At 48.7% G+C, this 26,993-nt stretch overlaps 1 protein-coding gene across 2 annotated transcripts; it reads right to left on the bottom strand.

The window, feature by feature from the left end:
* Positions 1 to 3,186: 3,186 nt before the first annotated feature.
* On the bottom strand, positions 3,187 to 26,494 carry ZNF184 (zinc finger protein 184). Of its 2 annotated transcripts, none has more exons than XM_080805641.1 (6): positions 26,329 to 26,494; positions 25,682 to 25,808; positions 16,424 to 16,491; positions 8,948 to 9,074; positions 8,539 to 8,634; positions 3,187 to 5,593 (listed from the first exon to the last, which is right to left on the bottom strand). In XM_080805641.1, exons 2-6 carry the CDS (start codon positions 25,686 to 25,688, stop codon positions 3,642 to 3,644), a joined length of 2,250 nt encoding a protein of 749 aa, XP_080661767.1. In that variant the 5' UTR covers positions 25,689 to 25,808; positions 26,329 to 26,494; the 3' UTR covers positions 3,187 to 3,641. The 2 variants fall into 2 exon arrangements, with proteins under 2 accessions (XP_080661767.1, XP_080661768.1); XM_080805642.1 differs by having other exon boundaries at positions 26,084 to 26,351.
* Between the last annotated feature and the right edge of the window lie 499 nt (positions 26,495 to 26,993).

Genomic DNA, 26,993 nt, shown 5'->3' on the forward strand with positions numbered 1-26,993 from the left:
CTTCCTTATCTGTCACCGGCCGCAGCCACACCCTCGCTGCCTCAGTGGGTCGGTCATAAAGCTGCAGGGCAGACTCCCCGGCCCCCTCCCCCGCCTCCCCCAGGCTTGCACGTCCTGCACACACGCGATCTCTGCCCTGTGGGCCCGAGGTACTGAAGCAGCCCTCGGCCCAGAGAGCGAAGTAAAAACCCACGAAAATGTTGGCAAAGACGCGGAGCTGGGGAAAGCCTCCAATCCGGGCGGTGGTGGTCGGGGAGCATCTGTGAAGTCGAGCCCGCGTCTTCCCCGCATACCCCACGCCCTGACTTCATCCCGGTGTACGGGACGCACGTGGGCGCGAGGTGACACGAGACTGCGGGGCTGCCCGCGGTGGCCTTAGTCCCAGCTGCCTCGAAGCGGAAACGATCTAGACGGTACACCCGTAGTAGAACGGATAAACTGTGCGACAGTCACGCTCCTTGCGACGGTGTGGATGAGCCCCGCACACATAGTCTGAGTCTAAAAAGCTGGTCACACAAGCCTGTCGCGTGGGCAGAGATCCGGCACGGGTGAAACCTGTCTGCGGTATCAGCAGGACGGTGGTTCCCGCGGGGGACGACAGCTGTGGTTGGAAGGGGATGGAGTAGGGGGTACTAGGAGGCCGAGGACGCTCTTCTGTCTTGTCCTGACACTGGACAGATGTGTTCTTTGTCCACTTGTATTTTGTGGGGTTTTCCTATGTTTCACAAGTTCCAAAACCGAATTCATGTTCCTCACCCCGGCTGGGATCCTGCTCCCTCTTCGGTCGTCTTTTCTCCGGACGAGGCGGCTGCCCGGAGAGCGGAGGGAGGAAGGATGTTAGGGTGCGAGGCCAACGGCCAAGGAAGAATTCTCGAGACGTCGTCGGTGCAGAAAGGGTTTTATTAAGGCATGTGGATGGGAAGAAACTACGTATGAAGCCATAGGATTTCTTGTGAATGGTGGAGAATTTCTCTTCAAGTATTGTCTGGGTTCGTGGGTTATTTCTCGTGGGTTCTTTCTTTTTATTCCCGGGCAGCTTCTCAGCGATGGTCCACCTCTCACATACACTGGACTCCTAGTTTTCTGGGCTGATTACAAGTTCAAAGAAAAGGCTGAACTTCTAACTTCCAGTTCTCCCCTTTAGGTTTTAGTTTCACTCTGCTGCCTAATAGGACATCGTAGGAGAGAGCATGTTATTCTCCACAGAGTTATGTTACAGGTGTTTGTGGCGTGAGTGACTAAATTAAGAGAAAAGGACCAAGGAAGCACTTAAAGGAACTTCCTCTCTCAGCTCTTAAAATCGGGGTCGGGGGGTGGGGAGGAACGTGTGTGGTGAGGGGACAAGTCAGGGGATGAACACCTTCACTCACGACTGTGGCAGATTTGGTGGCCGTGTCTGAGCGGGAGCAGGAGTTGCAAACTGCTCCTTGGGGAGCGTGGCATGTGTCCTGGGACAAACTAGTAGGACTTTTCGAGCTATTCAGAAAGAAGATACGGAAACTTAGGTCCTGTTAATTTCTGGAGGCTCCCTGCTTCTCCCCTCTGCAGGCTGGTATGACCTGGGAGGGATCTGGGCGGATGGGGGACAGGCAGGCAGAGGGGAGGCAGAAAAGAGGAACTGAGTCTGGCAGCGATCGCCCATCTGGGGGCTCGGGATCTGGATCTGATGGCATCTGTGGAGAACGGAACAAAGTAGGACCCTTCTGGGTGAGTGACACATTATCTCAATTCTCTTCCATTTAGGAATCGGTGGCCCCAGGACAGGAGTCTTCCCATTCCAGACCGACTCTGGTGTGTTCCATTCTGAGATCTCCTTTGACAGGAGAGGACCCTTCACGCAGGTACTGAACTTTCATTTCCTTGTCCTGTGGCCGGGGTGGGGGGTTCCGATCGCACCCCAAGCGTACCCTGTGTCCTGCTTGTTTCCACCTCTGCGCTGGGAGGACTGGAATTCCTACATAATGGAAGCCTTGAGAAACTAAGAAATACCAAGATGACATTCATTTATAGATGTTTCAAGTTAAAACAGAGAAAGGTGGGCGCCTGGGTGGCTCAGTGGGTTAAGCCTCTGCCTTCGGCTCAGGTCATGATCCCAGGGTCCTGGGATCAAGCCCCGCATCGGGCTCTCTGCTCAGCCGGGAGCCTGCTTCCTCCTCTCTCTCTGCCTGCCTCTCTGCCTACTTGTGATCTCTGAAATAAATGGGTAAAATCTTAAAAACAAACAAACAAAAAAAAAACAGAGAAAGGTCCTGAGATTTAAAATGGCTATATTATTTCCTGAATTCGATCTGTTTTTCACTGTCAGGCACCTCCCCTTAAGGAGGGGACAGGATTCCAGGGTAGGTCATTGGCATTTATATAAAGACTGCATTAATATTTTTTTTCCACTTGTGAGAATCTGCAGTGCCCACTCCCCCCAAACCTCGCCCGTAGAAGAGTCTAGAGCTTTTCTGTGCTACCCTCTGTTCTCAGAGCTCTCCATTATCAAGGCCAGGCTGGAAAATCCTCAGCTGACCCGAAAAGAGCTGCCCGGTAATCAGACTAGATCTGGAGGAAATCAAACGGGCCTGTCTCTTCCAGTATTGCCCTGGAGCTCGGCTCGCATGTTATCCTGACCGGGTTTGCCCCAGGTGGCCGTGCGGGCTGGCAGCTGCCCCCGGCCACAGATGTCATTAGCACTGCCATCTGCCTTTGGTATCTGGGGCCAAGGAAAAGCCAATAAAATGACCTTTACGCAGCTGTTTAATTTCTGCACTCTGGTGAGGAAATAAATTAACCTTACCTCCCAGAGCATGTGAGAACCCAACTTAGAAAACAAGGTGACAGCCGAAATTATGTGTGCAAATGATGGGCGGCTTCTGGGAGGGCCCACAGGAGGCTACCGACCGCAGGAGTGGGGGATCTGCTCCAGTTCTTTCTGGGCTGCACATTAGGAGTTTAAAAAGACACCGAATCCTGGTCCTTCCCAAGGTCCCTCTCCAAGGGTGGGGCTTTGGCAGCAGAATTTCCTGAAGGCCCTGCAGCGAGTCCACTGTTCAGTGAGGGGTAAGTAGCGCTGGGTTAGCTGCAGACTGTCTCCGTGGTGGTGACCGACTCCTAAGATGGTAAGACATACTCCAAGAAATCGGAACGGGAAGGTTTAATCCTCGCCCGGAGGTGAGCCAGTATACACTCTGAATTACTTAAGAATGCTTTATAATTCTTTTTATTAGGAACCAGTTACTTAATCAACTTAATGCATGAGAACAGGAGCCTCACAGGTCCCCGTCTAGTTGCTGAAGCACAAATGCTTTCTATTAGCCAAACATGCAGAGACAGACACACTCTAGAGGCGACACGGCCCAGCGCTGACGCAGAGTAATCCTAATCACGAAGAGATTGTGAATATACAAAATTAGGATAGAAAACTCCGAACAGCCCCTGAAACCCTCTATCCAACTCCCTCATTCGCAGAGCAAACCAAAGCATCAAACGGTGCCATTCTGCGGTGTCCCCGAGCTGCCGAAGGTCATGGCCGGTCGCCCCAGCCCGCGTCCTTCCTACGCCCCGGTGCACGGCAGAGAGGCCGCCGGGCCCGCGCCGTTCCTCCCGTCGCTCCGCTCCCGGGGGACGCGGCCGGGGCCCGAGCGGACCGGCTCGCGTCAGATGCCCGGGTGCAGCCTCTGGTGCTTGCTGAGGGCCGAGCGGTACCGGAAGGCTTTCCCGCAGTCGCCGCAGCCGAAAGGTCTGTCCCCGGAGCGAGCGCGCGGGCGCGGGCTGAGGCCCCTGCGGCACTCGCGGCCGTCGCAGGGCTTCTGGGCCGCGAGCGCGGTCTGGTGCTCGGTCAGGTGCGCGCCCAGGTGCGCGCCGCGGCTGCAGGCCTTGTCGCGCTCGCCGCACGGGGGGGGCTTCTCGCCCGCGTGGACGCGCCGGGGCTGCGCCGGGTGGGGGCTCTGGCTGCAGGCCTTGTCGCACTGGCCGCACGGGGGCGCCTTCGGCTCCGCGTGCGTCTTCTGGTGCTGCGCCAGCGACGAGCAGTGGCGGAAGGCCTTGCCGCACGCGGCGCACGCGTAGGGCTTGGCGCCCGTGTGGATGCGCTGGTGCTGCGTCAGGTGGATGTTCTGGTTGAAGGCGCGCCCGCACTCGCCGCACTTGTACGGCCGCTCGCCCGTGTGGATCTTCCGGTGCTGGATGAGCGACGAGCCGTAGCTGAAGGTCTTGCCGCACTCGTGGCACTGGTAGGGCTTCTCGCCGGTGTGGATCCGCTCGTGCTTGGCCAGCGACGAGCTGCGGATGAAGGCCTTGCCGCACTCCTTGCACTCGTACGCCTTCTCCTGCGTGTGGGTCTTCTGGTGCTGGTGCAGGTTGGACAGGTAGCTGAAGGCCTTGCCGCACTCGCCGCACGCGAACGGCTTCTCCCGCGTGTGGATCCGCCGGTGCTGCGTGAGCGACGAGCAGTAGCTGAAGGCCTTGCCGCACTCGGCGCACTTGTACGGCTTCTCCCCCGTGTGGATCTTCAGGTGCTGCGCCAGGGACGACCAGTAGCTGAAGGCCTTGCCGCACTCGGCGCAGTCGTACGGCTTCTCCCCGGTGTGCGTCTTCTGGTGCTGCGTGAGGTTCGAGTGCTGGCTGAAGGCCTTGCCGCACTCGTTGCACTCGTACGGCTTCTCCCCGGTGTGGATCATGTGGTGGCGGATGAACGTCGAGGGCCCGTTGAAGGCCTTCCCGCACTCGTTGCATTTGTAGGTCTTCTCGCCCGTGTGGATCTTCTGGTGCTGAGTAAGGTGTGTGCTCCGGGTGAAGGTTTTGTCACACTCGTCACACTTAAAGGGCTTCTCTCCCGTGTGAATTTTCTGATGTTCCATGAAGTGGCCCCTCTGGCTGAAGGCTTTTCCGCACTCATTGCAAGTGTATGGTTTCTCCCCGGTGTGAATTCTCTGGTGCTGCACCAGGTGGGTCCTCTGACTAAACGCTTTCCCGCATTCGTCACATTTATAGGGTTTCTCTCCAGTGTGAATTCTCTGATGTTGAGTAAGAGACGGACCCTCAATGAAGCCTTTTCCGCACTGATCGCATTTATACGGTTTATCTCCGGTGTGAATCCTTTGGTGGTTTATGAGGTTCTCACTCCGGCTGAAGGCTTTCTCACATTCGTTACATTTGTAGGGCTTTTCGCCTGTATGTGTTCTCTGATGGCGAATGAGAGCCGAACAGTAACTAAAAGCTTTCCCGCATTCGTTGCACTTACACGATTTCTCTTTCTTAACTGGGTTTGCGTTCTGTTTGGCACTCGTTCTAGTCGGGGTCTCTTCTGGCGCTTTTTCTCGCGTTACAAGGTTTGAACTCACGTTGATGCTTTTTGCAAAGTCGTGAGTCACAGGGCCTCGCTCCCAGGCGGGCGCTGTCTTTTCAGTGACTTTCCGTTCTCCTGCCGGCATCTGTCGGCTTGCCTGGTGCTTCCCCACGCTGCTTCCATACTCCCAACTCTCCGAAAAGTCAGAACGACCGGGATCATCCCTTTGCTGCTCCTCCGCGACTGCCTGCTGAGACGGCTGTTCTTCAGAGACGTCTGGCTCCGGGGCTGATCTGCTCTTCTCTGGTCTTGTCTCACAGTCTGAAAGAGAAAGAAAAGGTCTATATTCGCTACATCGAAGGGGAAAAATCATTGCTGTTGTGGGAGGGACCTCCTGAAGCTAAAACTAAAGCCCTTAGGAAATCTGAAGGAGGTCCCGGTATAGCCATTGGGGGGAAAGCTGGAGAGAGCAAAGGATAATGATAAATAAAATATGAAAGTGGCAAGGGAATGGCTCACACTCAGTTTCATAGGTAATTTCGAAGATTCAGGAAGAATTAGAGACTGACCACAGAGATGAGAGATGGCCGAGAGGAGACCCCATCAGACTAAAGCAGGTCTGAGCTGGGACTGATTGCCAACGAGCAGCAAACAAAAGTCTGTGAAGGAAGATGTCCAGTGAGGACAACTGGGGAAGACGCGGCCCGCTAGGCACTGCTGTCAGCCGCGAACCTGAGCCAAGGGCTGCATCTCTGCGGGCAATGGGAGCGGCGCACACAGAGGACCTACTTCAAGGGAGGAAGACGAGTTCAACTCCAGGCATTCAGAGAATTAGGAAGAGAACCTAGGGACCAGACTACAGCGTTTGTGGGGGTGGAAGATGCCAGAAGTAGAACCACCCAGATGTTCAGATGCACGGAGGATCAGCACGAACAGCACCAAAAGAACAGGAAAGTCTGTGAGAAAAGAACAGAGCAGGCAAAGTCCCTTCAAGGTAGGGTAATGCGAGGACTAAAACGGACTAATGATAGCAGTTTTTCCGCACACAAACGACAGACACATAACCAGGAGGCGGAATGTTGCTTAAGACCAGGGAGAGGACAGATTCAGTACGGAAACGGAGCTGTGTCATAACACATTTCTTCGGTTCCGTTGGTGACAGGAGAGGACCACAGTCACCACCATCGTCACTGCAAGGGTGCGCCGTGAGGCAGAGACACAGGACAGCCCCCCACCCCCTCCACTCCGGGTGTCCTGGCTACAGGCAGGGCATCTGGCAGCCCGGGCCGACCCGAAACAGCCGGACCCCTTCAGCACAGACCCGCAGAGTTTGGGGGAACGGCCGGTTGTGCAGTACAAGGAATGGGTATGTTTCCACTAGCAGAACGACACCAAGCAGCTGGCCACAAAAAATACCTTCTGCGAGCATTTCACAGTGAGGAATACGGAGACCATGGGTCTGAGGCTGTGGAAGGGGAAAAGGGCGTCCAGCCGCGGCGGGAGTTGCCGCTGAAAGCAATAAGCACGTGACCGACGTTACCCGCGCCGGCCTCGGATCTGCGTAGGGCAAAGAATGAAGGATTACAGGGCGTTCCAGAAGGCCAGACTGACCACCACCATTCCTAGGGCAGAGAGGAATTCTTACTTTACTGCTGCAAAGCCGTGGGCCTCGGCCCCGGTACTGCCACACCCCTGCGCGTGGGGCAGCTGTCGGGGGGCTCACAGCCAGGCCGCAGGAGGAGACCAAGGTAGACCCGTGAGGTAGGATGCGAGTCAGGAATCTGCGGGGGCCGGGTCTCTACGGGCCTAGAGACACGGCCTGAAGAGGGTAAGGAGAAGAACGCAGACAAGGCCCGGGACCAGCAGCCACCTCCCTTTAGGGACGCTTACAACTTCAGGTACCCGTACGAGTCTGTAAATATGTGCGTTTTTCTTCCAGACATAGAAGCAGCCAAGCCAGCAGTGACGTCCACTCAGTGCTGCGGAGCGCAGGCCAGCGGCTGGCTTACCAGGACCGCCACCGTGGGGTCCCATTCCCGTAACCAGAAGTCACCCAAGGAACGGGGCCAAAGATTTCAAGCGACCGTCTCCTGCCTACCGACCGGATCACCGGGACCATCGACGTTATCCACACAACGTGAGGTGTCTGGTGTGATTTTTACCTAAATATCTCTCTTTGGTGATGACTGAAGCGTTTTGTGAAAAGTCTAGGATTTTTTGGTACACAGTTAAATGTTTTTAAATTGCTTTCTATTTGCTCAAGTTGGGGTTTTTTAAAACTTTCATTTATAATAAAATGACTTTTCCAAAGTTAAGCGTGGCTAAATAAAGCTCTTAATTTTTCTAAAGTCACTCTTCTAAACTGTGTTCCGTGAAGCCATCTTCTAAGAGGAAGATTTTAAAGGGCGCAGTGTGAAAAGACTTCATGGTTGGGAGGGTGGGGGAGGAAGAAGGTTGCGTTTGTTCTATGCAACCCTGTTGGAAGTTCATCTGGCCTGTTACGTATTTAAGAAATCTGAGTGGCCTTTCAGCAAGAAACCTGCTAAAGTTTTGATGACCCAGCACTTCTCAAATTTGACCATGGAGTGCTTTCTTTTCTCCCCACAAAAAGAGCCCGTACTCCCCCCTCCCTGACGCTGGAGCTCTGTCCCTCACCTGGCGTGACCGATCCGTGTATTTTTTCAGGCTCAGATCTTTGAAGTGCCTCTCCGTGCAGTTTGGGAATTCATGGTTTACAAGAAAACTACTGACACTTTCAAGGATAGGGTCAGAAGCTTAAGGAACAAGTGATAAATGAGGCTGCGGGAACGGAGCTCACTTTCGGGAGAGAGTGGCTGGGAAAGCGAGGAGACGGGCGGGATGGTGGCCGGAAGGATGAAGAGTAGAAGCGTGTGGGTGTGGGTGTCGGGCACTGTTTCTGTCGGGAGGTCCTGGTCATCGAGCCTGCAGGCCAGAACACATGGTAAGGGCTGAACTGAGAGACCAGAGACCACAGGAGGTGGGGAAAGGTGGCATCCAGAGCGCAGGTCAAGGGGCCGCCTTCAGAAAAGAGCAGGAGGACACCGCCCCCGGGAGCAGTATGCAGACAGAGTACGGGCTGAGACGGTTGGGGTTCTGACAAAGCCCTGAGAGTCCAGATGGGTTCTCCTCTCTCCACAGGAGATGCTAAAGAGAAGCAAGGACGTCTGCATTTTGGACAGTAAATCCTCTCGTCGGGCTAATGGTCAGAGTCCACGACACCCATCCAGCAGGCGCCCGATACTCACCTCCGAAAGCACCTCCTGGGATGCCAGGCTCCACGGTCCACGGCTCCGTCCCTTGCTCTAACTGGGAAATCACGTCAGGTTTGGAAACTTGGAGTCCTGCCCATGGGGGGGAAAAGGTGCCCGATTACAGGAGGCAAGCGCTGCACGGGACAAGTCCGACAGGAGGAAGAGCACATAAAGCCTCGACGTGACAGATCCCCAGACGTGGTAAAACGTGGGAACCGATGTGGACTCAGAAAAATTAACTCGTTTGTACTTCTACTTGCTAGGAGAGGAGACACCTTTTCACAGCCTTTCAGAATTTAGGAATCTTAGCTTCCTTAACTTCCTTAAAGGCCAAAACGCACGGAAGCCCGAGAGACCCCTCCTGCTGCCCGCCCTGGACCAGCAGCCCGGGGACCGCCCTCACCTATGGCGACCAGGTGCGTGTAGTTCTCCAGTGTTACATCCCTGAACAGATCTCTCTGGACAGGATCCAGCTGTTTCCATTCCTCCTGGGTAAAATCCACTGTCACATCCTTGAAGGTCACGGACTCCTGAAATACCAAACAGATTTCTCCTTAGCCATAAAGCGGCCACCTAGGGAAGGGGGGGAGTTTGCAGGACTGACAGAAGGAAGGCAAGACGGCTTCGGGGCTACCTGAGAAATGGCTTTGCTGTTTCCTCTTTGTGAAATGAATACAAAAACAGTACCTCATTCATAGGGTTACTGTAAGAAATTAATAAGGAGCGTTCAACAGGAACTTCTTCATTTAGGGTCCGGCATACCCCTCGGCTAGGTCCGTGTCGGCCACGCTGGCCACCACCATCACTGTGTCCTAAGTACATGAAGTGTTACAGTGTTCCTACTAACAACAGTAAGATGTCCTCCCTACCTCCAGTGTCTAAGGATAACCAAAAATAGTTGTGAACGAATTTGGGGAGGAGACTTGCCCTATCATATATATATACCTAAAGTAGGTATAGCAAGAGAGAAAGTGAAACAGTGGCGTAGTATGGACTAAGACTCAGTGAAACAGACCCAGGGTTCTAAGAAGTGAAGAGGATTAAGCAACTTTCAAATTAGCGAAAATAAGCTGAATTAGTCACTAAATAGTACCATAACAAATGACTATCTATTTGAGAAAAAAATTAAGGTGAGTCTTGGCGCACACAAAAATTTCTGTTGGAGTAGAATTTTAAAGAAAAAGCAAAAATAGAATAAAAGCGTTTAAAAGCTTGAAATATAAACAAAAAATCCTCAGATTGACAGATATAACCACATAAAAATGTAAAACTTCTAAAACTAGAAACAAAAGGCAATATTCTGAATTTCCGTAAGTAGCAAAGGAGATGAACCCACAAGCCAACAACGCAAACAAGCAGTGCACCCACGACGATCCACAGAAGCAGAACACGCTCCAGTCGGCGACCACCACGGGCCGAGAGAGGCCGGCCGGGCCGCCCACCCGCGGACCAGGGCCCTGAGTCGGTCTACCTGGGGGGCAATGTGACAGGATCCACCCAGACTTCAGATGCACACGTCATCCAGTCCTGTTCTGGGGCTTGTAGGAATTTAGTGTCCAGAAGCCCTCAGAGGGCAAAGACGTGCGCAAGCACCCTCGCCACGCTCCGGAGGATGAAAAGCAAACGTGAGTGTCCGCTGTGGGAGCGCGGTTGGAGGACATGGGACATACGGCACGTCCATACTAAAGCGCCTTATGTGGCCATTTTATTAATTTTTTTAAAAGATTTTATTTGACAGAGATCACAAGTAGGCAGCGAGAGAGGGGGGAAGCAGGCTCCCCGCTGAGCAGAGAGCCCGATGTGGGGCTCGATCCCAGAACCCTGAGATCGTGACCTGAACCGAAGGCAGAGGCTTAACCCACTGAGCCACCCAGGCGCCCCCACCCCCGCTTTTTTTAAAGATTTTAGTGGCCATTTTAAAAATGAAGTCTGTCTCTGTGCACGGATTAGGAAATACGCATGATACCGAGAACAGTCTGCGCGGCCCGATCCTGTGTTTGTTTATGACAACGAAGGTTCTTATGTAAATGCCAGAGGAAGATCTGAAAGGAAACAGTAGCGGGTGTTAGCAGAGGGAGCGTGTGCTGGGAGCTGGAGGCGGTCCCGGGATGTCCTACTTATTCTTTAGTCTGTATCTGAAACTGGGTGAGTGAATTTTGTTTTAAAATGGCTAAGTCAGGGGCACCTGGGTGGCTCAGTGGGTTAAGCCTCTGCCTTCGGCTCAGGTCATGATCCCAGGGTCCTGAGATCGAGCCCCGCATCGGGCTCTCTGCTCATCAGGGAACCTGCTTCCCCCCCACTGCCTCTCTGCCTACTTGTGATCTCTGTCAAATAAACAAATAAAATCTTAAAAAAAAAAAATGGCTAAGTCAGCTCGTGAGATTTCTGTTTCTAACCACAAGAGAGCAGGTGGACTAGGTCTGCCAGTGTCCACAGTGACGGATCTGGAAGAAAAGCTTCTGTATCTGAACAGCAGGCAGGACAGAGGGGCGACCCCGAGAGAAGGGAGACCATGACCTGAGCCTGAAAGCCCCTCGGCACCCAGAGCTCTTAACAGCGGGTGTGTGCCCAAGGGTGGCCTCCTTTTAAGAACTCTGGCCTCCCAGGCTCCCCCAGGGAGAGCCATCCGCACGTCTCTGCGGCTCACAGCCAGAAACAGAGGCCCTGTGCGCCGGGCTCACAGAGGGAGGACCCGCACCTGATTTCTCTGGCTTCCACGCGCAAGGACCTTTTTCCTTCTGATCCTGTTTTGTATCTTTGCTGTAATCGTTTTTGGCCCTAAGTCATGGCCCGGCGTTGGGTGAGTGCTTCTAGCAAGTCACTGGATTACAGGGCGGTCCTGGGGCCCCTGAGAAACAGTCCCGGAGTGAGGCTGGGCTAGATCCACCCTAATAAAGCTTATGGTTTATAATAAAGTTTAATAAATTCAAAGACAACAACATAAAAAGGATCAAGCTGTGGTCAAGATGAGACTAACAAGATTGGATCCGCACTCCTGTATGAAATAACCAAAAAATTCCAGACAAAACACAGGAAACAAGTTTCCAAGACGGTGACTCTCCTACAACAAAGACCAGCGATCCCTAAGAACCAGTAAGGCAATGAGGGGAATCCCACAGCTGCTCCCGCTCACTGCCCTGAGTTTCCAGGCGAGGGTGCAGACCGGGGGGGGGGCGGGTAAGAGGGACGGGGGGTCTGCCCAACAGCCTCCCGGAAGGGAGAGAGGATGCTGAGACTCCGGGGACATCCGGGCACCGAGGTCTCAGGACAGAGCCCTGCAGAGGAAAGCTGCACCAGGAGAGAAGCAACGAGAGCTGCGGAGGTTCCCTCTCGAGTACCCATCAGGGCGCAGGCGTGGGAGACCCCCGCGGCAGGGGAGGAATCACCCAGGACTCGAGGGAGCAGCACCGGTGCTCAAAAAGGGCGGAAATAGAGTTTCTGTTCCCACCAGTCAAACAGGCAAATTACACGGTTCGTGGAAGGCTGGGTAAAACATTCGAGGCACCAGGCGACCCCACACTACACACCGTCTGTGTCACCTAATGTGTCTTAGAAGCCAGATGTGAAAGAAACGCAGTTTTGAGTAATTTAACCCCAGAATGAGGCTTAAGAATATTTTATAGGGACAAAGAAGTATGCAGAACCCAATAAAGTACAACTTAACAGTGTCTGCCATCCGATCAGAGATGATCACGTCCGCCAGGAAGCAGGAAAATACATCCTTAATGAGGAAAAAAATTAATCCATTAAAGCCATCCCAGAAGTAACACAGATGCTAAAATTGAGAGATGAGAACATTAAAAATTATTAGAACTGTATTCTAGATGTCCAAAAAGTTAAGAGTCACGGAAGACTTTTCTAAAAAGACCTAGAGCTGAAAGTGAGAACGTCGGGATTTGAAAAGCGCGCGGAGGAGTCTGCCCGGCAGTTCAGGCACTGAGGGAGGAAAAACAAATCCAAAGACAACAAAATAGAAAATACCGAACGTGAGACAGGAGAAAACAGTTTATAAAAAGACGGCCTCGGGGAGCTGCGGGGGACTTCCGGGGGCCCACCGTGTGCACCCGGAGTCCGCGAAAACAGGAGGAGGGGAGCGGAGCAGAGAACCGTGTGAAGAAACAACAGCTCTTTGTTTGCTGAACTTGAAAGTTCACAGGCCCGAGAAACTCGAGAAACCGCAGGCACACGAGACCCAGAGAAATCGATGCTCGGACACACCTTAATAACGAGCTCACACCAGGGTCAGCGGAGGTCCTACGAGCATCCCGATGAAAAAAGACACATAAATGTGAGGGAACAAAGATAAAATACGACAGTGACTTTTTTGCTGGGAGCAACGCAAACAAGAAGAAAATGGAACATTATATACCAGAAGGAGGAGAAACGGTCCAATTAGAACTTAAAAACAATGGCAAAATGAAGCCTTCTTCGGGCATTACAAACTTGAGACAGTTCGTGACCAGCGGACCGCACTGTGAGAAACCTTGCGGAAGCGCCTCGTGCAGAAGGAAAAACGATACCAGGTGAGAATGAGGATCTAGCACCGACGTTGCTCAACCTCGTTGTTACTGATGTTTTGGACCAAATCATTTTTTTTAAAAGATTTTATTTATTTATTAGAGATTATAGGCAGGCGGGGGTTGGGGGAAGCAGGCTCCCCACTGAGCAGAGAGCCCGATGCGGGGCTCGATCCCAGGACCCTGAGACCATGACCTGAACTGAAGGCAGAGGCTAATTAACCCACTGAGCCACCCAGGCGCCCCCAAATCATTCTTTCAAATCATTGTGGGGGCAGCATGGCCGGCATCAACCCTCCAGGAGCCGGGAGCAGGTCCCAGCAAGCTGCAACCACCAAAATGTCTCCTCCCATTTCCGAACGTCCCAGGGGTCAAAATCCCCCCAAACTGTCAGTCATTGATAATCATAAAGATGAAAAACACCAGAAATTCCTTTCTATCTACACCCCTTTGAAAGATAATGGCTTAAACAAAAATAACAAATATTGTGCGGTTTACAGCACGTGTACAAGGAAAGCATATGCCACAAATTGCATTAAATACTGGGAGGAGAGAAAAGTGGAGGAACACTACCGAACGTTCTTCTGTTCCGTGGGAGTATCACTGGAAGGTAAGTGGAGATGAACATGTAGACCTTAAGCAACAAATAACAAAGGGAGGGGCCGCCTGGGTGGCTGAGTCGGTTACATGTCTGCCTTCGGCTCAGGTCAAGATCCCACGACAGGATGGAGTCCCGCCTCGGGCTCCCTGCTCAGCGGGGAGTCTGCTTCTCCCTCAGCAACCCCCCTGGTGCTTGCTCACTCTCGCCAGTGCTCACTCTCTCAAATAAATCTTTAAAAAGTAAAATTATAAAATAGAATAGCAAAGGTTTATAGCTAGTAACCTAGTGAAGAAAAGAAACTGGAATCCTAAGCAATACTCAGTTTCCAAAGGAAGGTAAGAATACAGGGAAAAGGGAACAAAGGCAGTATGAACAGAAAAAAACCAGATGATAATCACGTCAGTAATCACACTGACAGCACGGGGGGCTCAGTCGGCTGAGTGTCTGCCTTCAGCTCGGGTCACGATCTCTGGGTCCTGGCATCGGGCCCCGCGTGGGGTCCCTGCTCAGTGGGGAGCCTGCTTCTCCCTCTCCTCCCTGTCCTGCTATCTCTGTCAAATAAATAAGATCTTTTTAAAAATATATAAGTAAATAAATAAATACCCCAATTAAAAGGCAGATCGCCAGACTGGACTGAAAGAAGCAAAACTCAACAAACTACATGTTACCTATAAATAAATACAAAGACACAAATAAATTAAAACACAAGGATGAAAAAGGATATGCAACACTGACACTAACCAAATAGCAAAGCAAGCTTCAAGGCCAACAACGGAAAGTTCATTTCTCAATGAAAAGGATGAAGAGGACGTAATCATCCCAAATGCTTATGCGCCCGGGAGCAGCTTCACCATCCACGCGGGAAAACCAGAGAACTGCAGGGAGAAACGCACAAATCTCCACAATGACAGCCCCGAATTTCAGTGACCCCGTCACGACAGTTGATAAATCAACAAGTAGACAAAATCAGTAAGGATGTAAGGCATTTGAACAACACTCCACCGACGTGACCTGACCTCAGCCCCCCACAGATGGCCACATCCGTATCCTCCAAACTACGAAATTATTGAAATGATCGAAAACAAGAGGCACTGCAGGTGAGATGGTGTTGAGGACTTTAAAATGGGCAAATTATCCCAGATGACAGGCGGGGCCAGTGTCCCCAAGAGGCCTTATAAGGTCACAGAGCAGGAGTTGTGAAGAATTGAGGTTTTAGGATGCCACACGAGTAGCTCTGAGGACGGAGGAACAGGACACAAGCCAAGAACCCAGGCCACCTCTAGCAGCTGAAAGGTGGGGGGACAGATTCTGCCCCAAAGCCTCCAGAGGAATGCGGCCCGCCTGCTCACTTTGGACTTCTGACCTCTGTGACTGTAGAGTAAATGTGGTGTTGTCAGTCATTAAGCTGGTAAAAGGAAGCTAATCCGTTCTCAGGATCCTCTACCCAACAACAGCAAAACATACATTCCGTTCAAGGGCTCACTGCTCACTTACCCAAGGAGACCAGTCACAGCAAGAGACGTCTCAAATCCAGAGAGACTCCAGTCGCACAGAGTGTGTTCTCTGACCGGATACATTCACTGTCTTGATTGTGGTGACAGTTTCATGGGTGCATAGGTATGTCATAACTTACCGAGTTACACACTTTAAATACGTGTAGCTTATTATCACATTATACCTCAATAAAAAAGTGATACCAGAAGTACGTGAGCTCAAAGTGGGAAGAACTGGGATCATTTCTTTGATTACATCGTGGGAAGGAAGTAGGGGGAAAGTCTAAGAAAAAGGAGGCTGATTAAGCGAGGCCTTGAGATGAATTATACCTGGTGCAGCAAGGGTTATCTTTTTTGTATGACTTCTCAATCAGTTCCTGGTTTTTCCTAAAACAGTATTCTGTCCCTTTCTTCCTCAAAAACCATTAGTGGGGGGCGCCTGGGTGGCTCAGTGGGTTAAAGCCTCTGCCTTCGGCTCGGGTCGTGATCTCAGGGTCCTGGGATCGAGCCCCACATCGGGCTCTCTGCTCAGCAGGGAGCCTGCTTCCTCCTCTCTCTCTGCCTGCCTCTCTGCCTACTTGTGATCTTTCTCTGTCAAATAAATAAATAAAATTTATTTAAAAAAAAAAAAAAAACATTAGTGGTTCACAAATGGCCTACAGAAGAAAGCCTTCAACTTCTCATCGAGACATCTGAGGCCTGCCGTAGTCTGACTTACTTAATCATTTGTTTACCCTCTGCCAAAAATAAACCGGCTCTCACAAGTTTTCTGATTCCTGTTTAACACGTGTTCATTGTGAACCTTTGCTCAACATCTTCTCCAAGCTAAAATCCGCCCCATCCCCCCACATTACTTGTCTAAGTATCCAGATGGCCGCCATCCTGAGAGAGGCAGCACCAGTCCCAGACCCCTCGAGACCCTGAGCCCTCCAGACCGCACGTACCTGGATTCTCTGTTTTCCGTGGTACTCGCTTAGCTTTGTTTATATTCACCTGTTCTGGTTTTAGCAGCCATCTATCTGGTCTATGCCAGTAAAGGATGCAGTTTTGTATGTCCTTTGCTCTGTCACTTTTGGAGCATGACCACACGCTAAGCAGGAGCTTAGGTAAGTGTGTTAGCGAGGCTGGAGAGGCAGAGGTACGGCGTCACTGGGCAGCTGGGAGCCGGAACGAATTCCCAGTGCTGGTTTTTAAATGGACAAACCCCCCGGCGGGAAACACACAGTCTACTCTGAGGACTAAACCGCCTTTCGGGAATTCCCACTTACCTGGAAACTGGCTGACGCGAGGAGAGTCTGTTCGCCTTGGAGGAGGGCAGACTCCGAAGAGGACAGATCTGGAGAAGGAGAAGGAACCACAATGAATCCTGTCCAGATTAGCTGTTCCCAGCAATCTGTTAAATCCAGATATCTTCCCATGTGAAAACAGCAAGAACTATGCGGTTTCCCTTACTTCTCTGAATCCAAAAACACAAAGAATGTAACCGGTACCCTCCTTGGCAGACTCAGGGTGTAAAGTGTCAACATTCACACTTCTGTCCCCGGACACGTACAGTAGCCTTCAGCTCAGTCTGTTCCTTATTAAGTAAAGCCAAGTATTTCTGCTGCCTTCTCTGCTATGAACATCTGAATAAACATGATTACTTCCCAAAAGTCTTCACAGGCCCTTTAAAGTGCTGCTGTTAATATAAATTACATATCGCAATGGCACGATTACTTATACTGCCTACCCACCAGAATTTCTAAAGATTAAACTGACATCGTCAGTACTAACTGCTGGCAAGTGTACAGAGCAACGGGGACTTCGGCGCCTTGCTGGGGCAGGAAAGGTACCAACCACAGAGGAAAACTGTTGGGCAGTTAGAAACCCAAGTTAAACACGCTTGTCCTGAACTCAGCAATTCCACTCGTGCGCCAGGACTCGTGACCGCCGAGACTTGTACGAGATTGTTCAGAGCAAGTTTGTTCAAAATGTCCCCAAACTGGAAACCACCCAAATGTCTTTCAAGAGGTGAATGGATAAGCGAACCACAACACTTTCACAAAACAGAATGTTATTCAACATAAAAGAATGAACTACTGATGTACTCAGGAACATGCACGTACCCTACAATGCTGAGCAGATGTCGAAGAACACACAACCGGCTAACTGCACTCACGGAAACAGAGACCGGTCAGTGGTAATGGAAGTTAGAACATTGGTCATCCCTGCCTGGAGGGATAGTAGTAACTGGGCAGGAGCACAAGAGAAACTTGGGGCATCAGAAACATCCTACATTTTACTGTGGGTGGTGATTCCACAGGTGTATGACACCTAAATTCATCCGGCAATGAACTTGAGAGTTGTGCGCTTAATGTATGTAACTTACATGTCCAAAAGCAGAAACAAACTGTGCTCTTGGAGAGGTCTATTCAGAGTAAGGGCTCACAGGAAAGACCAATCCTCAGAAAGCAGAGGAAGCACTAAAAGGAACGCTGTGTTCTTCTCAGCTTACATTTGATCGCTAAGGGAAAATTGATTTGTAATAGACATCTTGAGGAAAAAAAGGTGTGATTTTAGAGTTTTTAGCAGAAGGAAATGTTGTGCGTGTACAGATATGTAACCTAGACTTTAGGCAAACAGAATCAAGACAAATGTCTCAGGGAAGATGCTTCTGATTTCAAGTAACAGAAACCAACAGAACCGATAACAGCGAGACCTGCGGAGACCAACTATGTTGGTTCCGGTAAATGGCAATAACAGATGCTCGGTAAACGTTATAAATATTATGACTATAAGGGACAGAGACACATGAAAACTATCCAACTGTGAAAAATCCCAAGAAGAAAAAAAAAAGCAAGGCCTTAAAACCATTTTGGCTGATTCACATTTATAAAAGACGTAACAGGCACACATTGAGGAGGAGTGACAAGGTGGCATAATGAGAGTTTTCTATCATCTTTCCTGCAAAGATGGATGGATGGATCCAAACATGGATTAGACCATCACCCATGGAAGAGAATGTCTCTGTGGAAGTCCAGGAGTCCAACAGGGAAGTTTCAACACCTGATGGAAGCAAAACAACAACAACAACAAAACAGTAACAACGAAAAAAACCGAAACACCCAGGACTGGATGCACTGAAGATGTAAGAGGCGGTTTCGTTTGGTCTGTGTCACACCCGGGCCAAGAGAGACCTTCTTGGCCCATCATTCCTGCCTCGGGAAAGAGCGTGTAGGAGCCCTCAGCTTCCCGAGCTGTGGGTCTGCAGCCAGAAAGAGCCACCTCCCTCTCATCCATCCAGAATGCTGAAGCGTCCCAAGTGACTGGAGGACAGGGAGCAGCTGGGGGAACGGCAGTCCGTGTCTTGGAGGGTAACGAAGGGCCACAGATCCTACGAGCCACTTCGTGGACCCCCAGGAAGCCTGCCACAGGGCCACTGGGGATGCTTCGGCTGAAGATCCCCCCCGCCAGCCTACGGGCACCCCTGGGTGCTCTGCCTGCCGCACCTGCACACACCCCCCCCCATGGCGGACCCCCCGGTACTTATGCCTCTGACGGCAGTGAGGGCAAGACTTGGGAGACCACTAGTGAGCACACACAGGCCAGCCTGACTCTGCAGGATCGGGAAAAAGGTACTAAAGCCTGAGCATTCAGTACCAGAGGAGAGCAAATGCGAGTCTGTCCGCACGTGGCCTAGCGCCGCAGGACCGAGAGAAGGCGTACAATGCTAAAAAAGCCTCCCCACGAGGAAACAAGAAGAGTGGGCGAAACGGATCCACAGAAGGTCTGAGAACACCTCAGAATCCCTAACAGGGCTGACAGAAGGTATTTTTCTCCCGAAGCCAGTGACAGGAAGAGGGGACTGCCTTTTCGAATGCAGAGATATCACACCAGACTTCAAGAAACATGAAAGAAAACATGACACCACCAAAGGAACAGAGTAATTTTCCTATAACTAATGCTAAAGAAAGGGAGCTTTAGGACTTACGTGATTAAAAAAAACTCAAAATAGTTGTTTTAAAGATGCTCAGTGAGCTCTAAGAAAACACAGGAAAACATTTAAATGAAATTAAGAAAACCATACACAAAATTGGAAGTTTAATAGATATAAATCATAAACCAAAAAGCAAAACAAAAATTCTAGAGCCAAAGAACACAATGAAATGAAAAATGCAACGGAAGACACCTACTGCTGACCGGACCACACACAGGAAAGAGCCGTGAGGTTAGTCTGAAATTGTCCACTCAGAGGAGAATGCCGGAGAAAAAGCATGAAGAACTCCTACGTAAACAACAGGATACCATTAAAAGAAACAATCCACACATTACTGGAGTCCCAGAAGAATAAAGGGAAAAAGAGAAAGCTTATCTAAAGAAATAATAGCTAAGAATTTCCCAAATCTTGGCAGAAACTAGGACCTCCAAGCTCACGAAGCTCACAGGTCTCCAAATAATTTCCACTGAAAAATATCTTCTCTAAAACACATTATGATGGGGTGCCCGGGTGGCTCAGTAGGTTAAGTGTCAGCCTTCGGCGCAGGTCATGATCCTGGAGTCCTGGGATTGAGCCGCACACTGGGCTCCCTGCTCAGCAGGGAGCCTGCTTCTCCCTCTGCCTGCAGCTTCCCTTGCTGTGTGCACTCTCTCTCTCTGACAAATAAGTAAATTTTTAAAAAATAAAATAAAAAAAAACACGTTATGGGGGTGCCTGGGTGGCTCAGTCATTAAGCATCTGCCTCCGGCTCAGGTCATGATCCCGGGGTCCTGGGATCGCGCCCCGCGTTGGGCTCCCTGCTCCGTGGGAAGCCTGGTTCTCCCTCTCCCACTCTCCCTGTTGGTGTTCCCTCTCTCGCTGTGTCTGTCAAATAAATAAATAAAATATTTTTTAAAATAAATAAATAAAACATTATGATAAAACTGTCTAAACTGTCTACAATCAAAGACAAAATTATAAAAGCAGGAAGAGGGGAAAAAAAAATCTCTCACACTTAAGGGGAAGCCCTGTAAGGCTACTGGCAGAGTGCTCAGCAAGAGACTGTGCAGCCAGGACAGAGTGGGATAATATATTCAACGTGCTGAAAGAAAAAAATTAACAACCAAAAATACTTTACCCAGCAAAGCTGTGTTGCAGAAACGGGGAAAGATGTTCCTGTGCAGCAAAAGCTGACGGAGTTATCAGCACTAGATCTGCTTTACAAGAAATGCCGAAAGGCATCTTTCAATATGAAATGAGAGGATGCTGATTAATAAAATGAAAACATGAAATTACAGAACACACTGGTAGAAATAAGTGCACAGTCACATTCAAAACACTCTAATACTGAAATACGGTTGTGTGTTCAACAGTAATTCTTTAGGTAAGAGTTAAAGGACAAGAATGTTAAAAATAACTATAGCTACAATAATTTATTAATAGAAAATATGAAAAGATGTAAGTTGTGACATCAAAGACATTAAGATGGGAGGAGCAGTAAAAAGGAAAGTGAAGTTAGGTCAGTAATCAGCCTGAAACGGACTGTTTTATCTGTAAGATGTTTTCTGTAAGCCCCAGGATAACCACAAAGCAAAACCTATAGTAGACACACAAAAGATAAAGAAAAGGAAATCAAAGCATACCTCTCTGGAAAATGATCAGTTCACAAAGGAAGACAGCAAAAGAGGAAGAAAGGAACCGGGGAAGTAGAAAGCAGCCAGAAAATGACTAATAAGGCATCAGTATGTCCTTACTTACTAATAATTAAACATAAATGTACTAAATTCTCCAATTAAAGGAACAGAGTGGTTGAATGGATAAAGAAAATAAGACCCAACTATATCCTGCCTTAGAAAAGACTCCCTCAGTTTTAAGGGCACACTAGGCTCAAAGTAAATGGATGGAAAAAGATATTCCACCCAAATGGAAAGCAGAAGAGAACAGAGCTAGTTATATATGTATCAAATGAAACAGACTTAAAAGTCACAAGCTGTAAAGACACAAAAAGGGTCATTATGTAACGATAGTCAATTCACCCAGAGAATATAATAATTATAAATACGCATGCACCTAACCTCAAAGCTCCTAAATCTGTTCAGCAAATACTAACAGAGAAATAGACAACAAGACTTCAGTACCCACTTCCAGCAACGAATAGATCATCCAGACAGAATTAACAAGGAAATTGGACTTGAACCTACCTTAAACCGACTGGACCTAACAGACATCTACAGAACATTCTATCCAGCACCACCAGAATACACATCCTTCTCAAGGACACAGAAGCGTTCTCCAGGATAGATCACAAAACAAGTCTTAGCAAATTTAAGAAGACTAAAATCACACCCACTGCCTATTCCAACAATATGAGAATGAAACCAGAGATCACAAACTGGAAAAGCCACAAATATGTAGACACTAAACAGCACACTCGGGACAACCAAAAGGGTCAAAGAAGAACTCAAAAGGGAATCAAAAGGTATTTTGAAACAAATGAAAATGGAAACAAAATATTAAAACCTATGGGATGTAGCAAAAAAAAGCAGCTCTGAGAGGTGCTAAATGTCTGCATTTAGAAAAAAGATCTCAAATACACAACCTGCATTATACCTCAAGGAACCAGAGAAAGAACAAACTAAGCCCGCAAGTTAGTAGAAAAAAGGAAATAAAGACCAGAAAAATAATTAAAAAGATCAATGAACCTAGGAGTTGGTTTTTTGAAAAGGCAGACAAAATAGAAAAATTTTCAGCTAAACCAAGAAAAAAAGAGAAAAGACTTAAATAAAATCAGAAATGAAAGAGGAGACATTACAACTGATACTCCAGAAATACAAAGGATCAGACAAAAATACTATGCCAACAGATTGGAAAACCTATAAAAAATAAACTCTTAGAATCATATAGCCTAATAAAACGGAATCATAAAGAAACAGAAAATCTGAACAGAAAAATAAGGAGTAAGGAGATTGAACCAGTAATCAAACCCCCCGCAACAAACAAACCTAGTATGAGACAGTTTCACCGGTGAACTCGATCTAACAGTGCAAGAATTAATACCAATACTTCTCAAACTCAGCATAACAGCATATTTTGCCCATTAATATTGGACAGGAGAGCCAAGAACACTCAATGGGGGAAGAATGGAGGAACAGTCTTCAAAAAATGGTGGTAAGAAAACTAGATAATCACATGCAGAATAATGAAAATGAACCCCTACTGTACACCAATCATGAAAATTAACTTGAAATAGATTACAGGGGCACCTGGGTGGCTCAGTGGGTTAAAGCCTCTGCCTTTGGCTCAGGTCATGATCCTAGAGTCCTGGGATCGAGCGCTGCGACGGGCTCTGCTCAGCGGGACGCCTGCTTCCTCCAGTCTCTCTCTCTGCCTGCCTCTCTGCCTACTTGTGATCTCTGTCTGTCAAATAAATAAATAAATAATCTTAAAAAAAAAAAAAAAGAAATAGATTACAGACTTAAAACCTAAAATCCTAAAACTCCTGGAAGAAAACTTAGGAGGAAAGCTCTTGCCATTGGTCTTGGCAACCTTTTCAATCAAAAGCACAAGCAACATGAGCAAAGATAAACCAAACTAAAAAAAAAAAAAAAAAAAAAAAATTCTGTATAGCAAAGGAAATAATCAACAAAATGGAAAGGCAACCTATGGTATGGGAGAAAATATTTGCAAACCGTGTATTTGATATGGGTTAGTATGAAATATGTATAAGGAACTCATACAACTTAATAGCATAAAAACAAATAATCCAACTTAAAAATGGGCAGAGGACCTGAACAAACATTTTTCCAAAGAAGAGACATGGATGGCCAGCAGGTACATAAAAAGGTGCTTGACATCACTCAGCATCAGGGAAATGCAAATCAAAACCACAATGAGATCCCACCTCCCACCTGTCAGTATGAGTACTATCAAAAAGACAAAAGATAACAAGTATTGGTGAGGATGTGGAGAAAAGGAACCTTTGTGCGGTGTTAATGGGAATGTAAATTGATACCGCCACTACGGAAATGTATAGATCACATCTTCTTTATCCGTTCAGCGGCTGATGGAAACATAGGTTGTTCTTGTGTCTTGGCTGTTGTGATTAGTAATGCAGTAAATACAGGGGTGCAGGTACTTCTCCAAGGAGACTTTATTTTCTTTGGATATGTACCCAGAGGTGGGGTTGCTGGATCATATGGTAGTTCTATTTTTAATTTTTTTTTAATTTTATGCATTTGACAGAGAGAGAGCACAAGCAGGAGGAGCCGCAGAGGGAGACCGAGAAGCAGGCTCCCTGCTGAGCAGGAGCCCAGTGCAGAGCTCGATCCCAGGACCCTAAGATCATGACCTGAGCCGAAGGCAGCCACTTAACCGACTGGGCCACCCAGGCGTCCCCTATTTTTAATTTCTTGAGGAACTTCTGTACTGTTTTCCAAAGAGGTCATATCAATTTACATTTCTATCAGCTGTGATGATATGTGTGTGTACACACACACACATACACACACACACACTGAAATACTATTCAGTCATAAAAAAAGGAAGGAGATCCTGCCATTTGCAACAACATGGATGGACCCTGAGGACACTGTGCTAAGTGAAATAAGACAACAGAAGACAAAAACTGCATGAACTCACTTATACATGGAATCTAAAAAAGCTGAGAAAGAATTTCCAGGGCTCGAGGGGTGGGGAAATGGGAGACGCTGGTCAAAGGGCACGAGCTCCTGGCTGGAGGATAAATGAATTCCGGGGATCTACTTACAGCACCGTGACTGTGGTTACTAACACCGTATTATATAGCTGAAACCCGCGGAAAGAGTCAATTTTAAAGGTTCTCACCACGCACACGCACAGAAGGCAAGTATGTGCGGTGAAAGATGGGGTAACTAACCTCACTGTGGTGTTCTCTTCCCAACATACAAGTCCATCAAGTCACCGCACTGGAAAACTTAAACTGACACAACGCTTATACAACAGCTATATCTCAGTATAGCTGGAAAAATTTTTCTCAGCAACGTTTTGTAGTTTCGGTGTACAGATCTTACACATGCTAATTATATTCCTGTTTCATATTTTTGATGCTACTGTAAGCAGAATTGTTATTTTTATTATAATCTACAATTGCTTACCGCTAATATAATGAAAGACAGTTGATTTTCACAATTAAACTTTTTGTTTTGAGAGAAATTTTAAATACACTTGCAGTTGTAAGGAAGATTCTCTGCACTCTTGCAAAAAAAGAATTGAGGATTAATATGAGGTATGGCTCAAACCTATGTAAATAAGTAATGTTAAGATTTCTAATGATATTAAATTCAAAAAAAAAAAAAGAACAACTGTATGAGAATAAATTAAACCAAACTTGAGTGCATACTGATACCTACAGAATGTAAAAACAATGACAATGCAGGGGAAAGTCTATAGTGACATGTCACAGGGCTCTGTCCTAACACTGACCTGTTCAAGGCCAAGAAGGAAGATAGAGAAGGAACACTCATTAAATATGCCAGTGACACGAAGCTGGAAAGGACAGTTCAAACACTGAATAAGTGAAGATTCATAATTATTCTGACAAACTGGAAAACTTGGACAAAAAAACTGAACAATCATATATGTAAATCGTGATATTAGGGATAAAAAAGCAATTCTCTTACACAAGGCGGGCAGAAATCTAGTTCACCGTAGTGTATGTACAGTGGTTTATGTACAGAGCTTACAGCATAGTATCACTGATTGTTTCCAAAGCAAACATAATCTGATGCTAAACAGCAAAAATATAATCCAAACCAGAAAAAGTACTTGCAGGTACTATAAGTGTATAAAACTTATCATAAACATATGTAAAGAGCTACGTTTCATTTTAGGCAATGCATTTTAAGCAGCATGCTCCCAGTCGGGAGAGTCTTGGGAAAAGACGTCCAGATAGATATGAAGATCCGTGAGAGGAACTGTGGCTGTTTTGCTTACAAAAGAAAAGAATCTGAGTAGGAGTTACAACAGCTGAATTCACATTCTGAAGGGCAGTAATGTGAGAGAGAGAACAGTCTCTTGCTTTTGGAGACTAAGAACTTAGATCCAGCATAGAAGTTAAGGGGAAAGGCACTTCTGCCTAACATAATGAACTTTAAAAAAAAAAAAAAAGAAAAGAAAGAAAGAGCGACCAAGGGAATAGTCAACACCCAAAATAAGAGAGTTTAATGCCACACTTCAGGCATAGGCTTAACAAACGGCCATCTGTCAGGGTTACTTTTATTCTTGTACTGAAGGGTTGATTACCAAGACTTTTTCTGACTACAAGATTATCATTCTAATATTTAAGAAATAAAAGTTATGCGAGGATCACAGACGTTCTGAATCATCGCTCCTTTTCATTCCCCATCCCGAAGCCAGGGAGAATTAACTCCTCCTGCAAGTCTCGTCATATAAACCTAAGTAAGAATCTCACACCTTAATGTAATTCAGTTTGTCTCTATCCTTGCGAGAAGGCTCCCTCCTCCACCTCTGCCAGCTGTCAGGTATTTGCTCTTCTGCGTCCAGCACCCCGCTCTCCCCCTGTGGTCCCCACTACCTTCCATCTCAGCAGCTCATTCCGCTCCCATGGAACGTGCACACCGGGTTTCCCGAGCAGCGTCCTTCCAGCTGGGGCCTCGGTCTGGGGCTCAGAGGAGCCCGTGCACACGCTGCGACTGGCGGCCCTAAAAGACACAGCCCGGGGTCAGCCGCATGCGTCACAATCACACTTCGGAGTTTTGCACGGCGGCCGAGAGATCCTGGAAAAGAGAAGTGCCCGCCGAGAGCCACCCAACAGTCACTCCCGCTGAACAAAAAGAGAGCGGAGCTCTCAGCTCCAGGGGCAAGGAGAGCCTTGGTGCGGACCTTCGAATCCGGCCAGAGGCGCCCCCAGACCCGGCCCGTCACCTCCACGCACACTTGCGCGCTCCCACCCCGGCTCGGGGACAGGAAGACACACCTGTTGCGGGGTGGAAAAGCTGGAAGGCGGACAAGCAGGGCGGGGCCCCGCTCCGGTCCTTCCTCCTAGACCGGAACAAAAGAACAAAGCCCTCCAAGGGATCAGGGAGGAACCGCCCCGCACAGAGGGAGGCGAGGGGCGCCCCCTCCGAGGACTCCCCAGCTCCCTCCCGCAGAGGCCGCGTCCAGCCCAGTGAGAAGGGTGACGTCACGCGGCCGCAAGGCTGGCGGTTGCCATGGTGATACCTGGGCTTCCCTCCCTCTAGGGCGATCCACACGCTCCGAACCCGCGTCCGGAAGCGCCGGGACAATCACCAGACCTAGCGGAGGGAGCCGAGGAGGCTGCACTTCCCCAACGCCAACCTCTTTTCACGCCTACTGCCGGCTTCAACGGCCACTTCCGGTCGCGCGAAGAGAACCCCGCCCCCGCACGTCGCAGGCTTTCCACCGCTCCGGGAGGACTCGCAGAACTACGATTCCCAGAATGCTCCATGACACAGAACTCCATTTCCCAGAGGCCAAAGCCAATGTGTTAGGTTTCCCATTGGACCGGGCAAGCGCTCTCCCCTCCAGTCACTGGCTTCTCAACGTCGCAGGTGGGAGTAGCGGGACACGGGGACTTCCAAGTTTGTGTGACCGAACAGAGTGTAAATATGCATTTACACACGCATATAGTTTTAAAACACGAACAGGTATTTCTCAGTGCATTACTTGCCTCATTACTTGTCCTGCATTCTATTTAGGGCTCTATTCCTTTGTCATTTAAATAATTCTGGTCGTGACCCATCCTGTTGCTTTCAGCACTCTCAAATGGGTCACGACCCACTTTTTTTTTTTTTTTTTTTTTTTTTAATGCTTAAGGAAACCGGGAGGTGTTGTTACTGTGTTTTGCTCTACAGCCCTACAGCAGT

This window comes from Martes martes (genome assembly GCF_963455335.1).
Source record: "Martes martes genome assembly, chromosome: 6".
In the NCBI taxonomy this organism is placed as follows: domain Eukaryota; kingdom Metazoa; phylum Chordata; class Mammalia; order Carnivora; family Mustelidae; genus Martes; species Martes martes.